The sequence below is a fragment of the Lactuca virosa genome, chromosome 9 (assembly GCF_052849685.1).
Source record: "Lactuca virosa cultivar CGN04683 chromosome 9, Lactuca_virosa_CGN04683_v6, whole genome shotgun sequence".
Lineage (NCBI taxonomy): Eukaryota > Viridiplantae > Streptophyta > Magnoliopsida > Asterales > Asteraceae > Lactuca > Lactuca virosa.
In genome coordinates, this window is record NC_136434.1 from 147,965,379 (window position 1) to 147,970,356 (window position 4,978).

At 34.4% G+C, this 4,978-nt stretch overlaps 1 protein-coding gene across 2 annotated transcripts; it reads left to right on the plus strand.

Annotated features, from left to right (window-relative positions):
• Positions 1-674: 674 nt before the first annotated feature.
• LOC145138398 (uncharacterized) lies at positions 675-2,989 on the plus strand. 2 transcript variants are annotated; one of them, XM_079072492.1, is made up of 8 exons: positions 675-809; positions 905-1,026; positions 1,145-1,279; positions 1,402-1,492; positions 1,849-1,949; positions 2,307-2,412; positions 2,493-2,650; positions 2,733-2,989. In XM_079072492.1, the coding sequence occupies exons 2-8, from the start codon at positions 967-969 to the stop codon at positions 2,847-2,849; spliced, it is 768 nt and encodes a 255-aa protein (XP_078928618.1). In that variant the 5' UTR covers positions 675-809; positions 905-966; the 3' UTR covers positions 2,850-2,989. The 2 variants fall into 2 exon arrangements, with proteins under 2 accessions (XP_078928618.1, XP_078928619.1); XM_079072493.1 differs by having other exon boundaries at positions 1,408-1,492.
• The last annotated feature ends 1,989 nt before the right edge of the window (positions 2,990-4,978 follow it).

Genomic DNA, 4,978 nt, shown 5'->3' on the forward strand with positions numbered 1-4,978 from the left:
AGTGAAATCATCAACAGGGTCCCACCTATAGACTCAACAGACAAACAAGGAAAAACAATATCCATAGTCAAAGGTGCATTAGAGTTCAAAGACATTGATTTCGCTTACCCTTCAAGACTAGAAACTTTGGTGCTAAAAAATTCAATCTCAAAGTCAATGCCTGTCAAACCGTTGGATTGGTTGGTCAAAGTGGGTCCGGTAAGTCAATGGTGGTCAATCTGCTAGAAAGATTCTATGATCCAATTGAGGGGGAGAAGGTTCAATTAAAATTTTCAAATATGCCCTTCCGTTTTCTTAAATATTTTATTAATCCAATACTACCCGAAAAGAATGCAGGTTGGGTGTGGGGTATTTATCAATATCAGCAGTCTATACAGTGTTGAGCTTTATAGGCCTCCAATATTGGACAAAAGTTTCTTATGTGAAATTAAAGTCAGATGGTTTGATGGGTGAAAACCTTCTCCACCCTGGTGTTGCCAACCGTGTATTGGAACTGTTGTTGAGTTCTTATACCACAGTTGCATTGGTGGTCAATTTTGTCCTCAACATTTTTATACTCATCATCCTCTCTCTTAAGGTATTCAACTTTCCTAAATCTTTACAATGAGTCTTGATTCTTTTTGATGATATATTTGGTCATGCAGACAACATTTTTTGATGAGCTGCATGCAACTGAATCTCGGAGAATGGTGGAGAGACTAGTTAATTATGTTATCTACAAGGGAACATTTCTTCCATTGGTAGTACCACCAACATTAGTTAGAGCAGGATTGTGGTCAACATGGTTGACTGTATTATGCTCTTTGAAGGTACTATTACTATTACCTCACATGGTTTTGGAGTATAGATATGAAGAAAATTTGGAGATTTTTTTTATGGGTTTTACTTTTATCATTTTGTGCAGATGTTTCAAGCTCTAGCCCGGGATCGGCTTGAACGGTTGAATGCATCTCCTTCTGCAACTCCATGGACTTACTTCCGTGTATATTGTGTTTTATTGCTGGTTGTCATTGTCGATGCAGTCTGGTATTTCCTCTAGAATTCTACTATTTCATAAATCTCAAGGACTTCCTTATTCATGCTTACTTCTCTCTCTCTCTCTCTCTCTCTCTCTCTCTCTTATATTATTTGCTGGTATTTGCAGGATAAGGACATGTCTACTGATCTACCAAACAATACCATCATTATGCAGAGTGAAGATACGGTGGAAAAAGCAGCATCTGTTGTTACAGAATTTAGTTTGGATGTTGAGGAGATTATTACTGAGGAGAATAATAATGTAAGTTGTGTTTAAAAAACTGGTTTATAAATTACATACAATAAGTTAAGTTTCTGAAGATTGAGAGAAGAATGTTATAAGAAACAAATGTCACATCCATTGGCATTGACATTTTGACATAGCAACAGGGTGAAGATGTGACAGAGAAGGCAGGAGAAGCAGAAGTAAATGTTGTGGAGGATTTGGATTTGGATTTGGATTCGAGGCAACCAGGTTTGACCCTTGTCTTGTTAATCTAATCATATGCTTTCTATATATAATTAATGCTGAATATATGATATATAGTATTTATTATATGAAGTTACTTTATCATCTGAATATGAAACTGAAACTGGTTAGAGATGATTATCTGTTGGCATAGGAAGATGAAAATGTTAAATAGAATAGTGTTTTTTTTAGATCATTGTTAATTTGCTGTAAGGTAAATACGACATCACATATTCAAAGGGGAAAAAAGCTAAGATCTTGAGTTGTGTTTAGTTTGCTATTCGGTGGATTTTTGCATATGAATTACTCTGACACTGACATAGTTCCAAGTTAATTTTGATTTTTTTTTTTTTTTAAATTAGCTGAAACAGATGCTGGTGACGTGAATATTGAGGAGGACATGGACATGGATACTAGTGGTCAAAGTCTTGATATTGTTCCTGTCCCTGAACAACAAAATGAGGTGAGGTTAAGGTTACTTTATTTATTTCTTATATAAAAAAATATTTGTAAAAAATCAGATTATTCCTAACAAACACTGAGTTCTAACTTTTAATAAATCAGATTATTTATTGCTTTTTACTACTTCTAAACTGCAATTCACACCTACAATATGCATGCTTTCTAATATACATCTCTATCTGCTGCTCAACTTAAGTAGCAACACATTAAGGGCATCTATGTTTTTGTTATTATTCTTTGAGCCTCTGAGTATTGCTTTCGAAACACTACAGGTACACACACACTCACTCACACACGCTGACCTATGTATTTATATACTTTTATTTTGTTTTAGGTTTTCATAATGTTTTTGGTTTAGGTGATTTTGGTTCATGGGTTTCAACTGGTTGATATATGGGTTCACCACTCAGCAGGCAACACCACAAATTCCAAAATATCAAAGCTTTTAGATATGTCAGCAGCAGGCAAGACCAAGAGCCTATGATTTTTATCATTGACTTGTTAAATAAAAATAAATCATGGGAATGGGAATGGATGTGTGCAGGTTCATTGTGGGAGTGGAAGAGTGTTATATTAAGGAATGTAGGGTTTTTCTCAGATATTATGACTTTGTTAATGGCTCTGGGTCATTATGTACAAATATGGCGCCTTCATGGCATGACATTCCATCTTGTCGATGCAATGCTTTTCTTAAATATACGTGTAAGTTTTTTTTAATACAAACAAAAAAATAGCATCATGCTACTTTTCCTTACAAGAATCTATTTTCATTTGTGATATGCAGGCGTTGGTAAGTGCAGTTGCAAAGCGTACGAGAGGTTTTATTAAGTTAAGAATCGCTTTGGGAACCCTTCATGGGGCTCTCCCTGATGCAACATCTGAAGAGATACTTTTCTTATGATGATGAATGTGCCACTGTTGCTGCTGTAAATATATCACAGGTAATAATAATAATAATAATATCATTATATTTGAATTTTGCAAGACCAATTGGCAGCTTGTTGCTTCAACACTTGAAGGAAGGACTGGTACCCAGTACTCGAATAGGTCAGTTACCATTTTTTTTATACTTTTTGCTTGGTGGAAATATATCACAGCTTGTTGCTTCAACACTGGAAGGAAGGACTGCTACTGTTTGGTATGTAGTGATCAAAGTTGGAATTAGAATTGTTCCGATTGTATTGAATAGAATGGAATAGTGCATTCCTTCTGCTAGGCTCATTTTCGATGGAATGGAATGACATAATCATAATATACTTTTATTTATATAATCTTTGATAACCCCTGGAACTAAAAGTTTCATTGTATAAGATCATTTTGTTTTTTAATCTTTCAAAAGTAACTATTTTTTATTTTAGTTCTATTTTAAGATTTCATTGGAATTTAATTTATTATAATCCTTTATTATTTTTAACAGATTTTAAAAGTGACTATATATCTATATGTTAACGACTAGTACAAAATGACTATTTTATTCAATTTAGTCCTTTCCAAAAGTAATTATTTTTTATTTTAGTTAATATAACAGTGCATCCTACTTCTTTTCTTGTAATTTCTTGATGTATATTTTGGGCTAAATGCTACTTTGATTTTTTTTTTCTGATGATGTATTTTTTTTTGGTAGTTTGTTGCTGGTTGTGGCAGTTTTTTGAGGGGACAGCAGGACAGATGCATGAGTCACTGTGTGTGACTTTGGCTTCTTTGCCAAAACCAACTAAATTTAATGCGATCTGATCTACCTCAACTTCAGGTACTCTTGCTGTTTTTGACTTTTTTTCATATAGTTTGGAACAAGAAATGTCTTATTTCGACCTCAATTATGATGCAGGAAGTTGGAGAAAAGGGTAATTTTGTCTTTTACAACTACCATTCCATGTTTGATTCTTCTAATAATTATATTAGCATATTAATTTTTTGATTTTTATTTGATCAGGTCACAAGAATTATCGGAGCAGGGGTTCATTAGTCTTAAATTAAGAATTATGCAAGGCAAGATGCAACTCTATTTAGTTGGAATTTGATGTTTATCATCTTTGTGTATATCTTTTTAGTTTCTATAGCATTACATTGCAGAAGGTGTCCCTTAATAGCAATGTAGGAGTATTAGGTTAGATAGTTAGGGAAAACCTCTTAATAGCAATGTACAATTAGATCCCATTAATATCAATGTATTACAATTTTTTTGACATGATGTTATTGGATGAAATTGATTGTTTTTGTATATATTTGTTTACATATTTTTGTATTATGCGTAAATGAGTATCGTAAAGACGCGTCGTAAATGCGTATCGGAAATGGTTACTGAAGTTTATGACACGCAAATGCGTGTCATCTTCATTTATGACAGGGGCTTCCTTGATACGCATTGCGTGTCATAAACACGCGCGTCGTAAGGTTACGACACACAAATGCGTGTCGTCTTCCGTTATGACAGGGCCTTCCTTGATACGCATTATGTGTCATAAACGCGCGTCGTAAATGCGCGTCGTAAATGAGCGTCGTAAATGCGCGTCGTCTCCCTTTATGACAGGGCCTTCCTTGACGCGCATTTGCGCGTCGTCTGAGCGTTTTACGACGAGCTATGAGCGTCGTAAAAGGCTGTTTTTCTAGTAGTGAGTCTTTTTGTCAACTTAGATAATCAGAGTGTCAGAAGTAACTCTATTATCCAGTCTTATGTATGTTTATGGTTTGTACTATGTACCTCATTCTCCTATTAAAGGAACATTCAATGACAACATCAATAGACGGATTGTTCAAACAAATATAGCATCATTCTAGTTTACTTCACCTTTTAAGTTATTCTCTACAACATTCTTCTTTTTCTTCATTTATTTTCTTTACCTTGATCATTATCTTCACTCTTCATTAATATCTTGAACACTTTGTTGATTGTATTAACCCAGACTTGACTGGTCTTGCAAGACTTGACTGGAACATTTCTTAGTAAGCAGACATTGATCTTAAGCATTAACTCAAGGTTTGAGTTTTCAAACCTTGTCCCTGCGCACCAGATCTCTTGTTCTCACATCT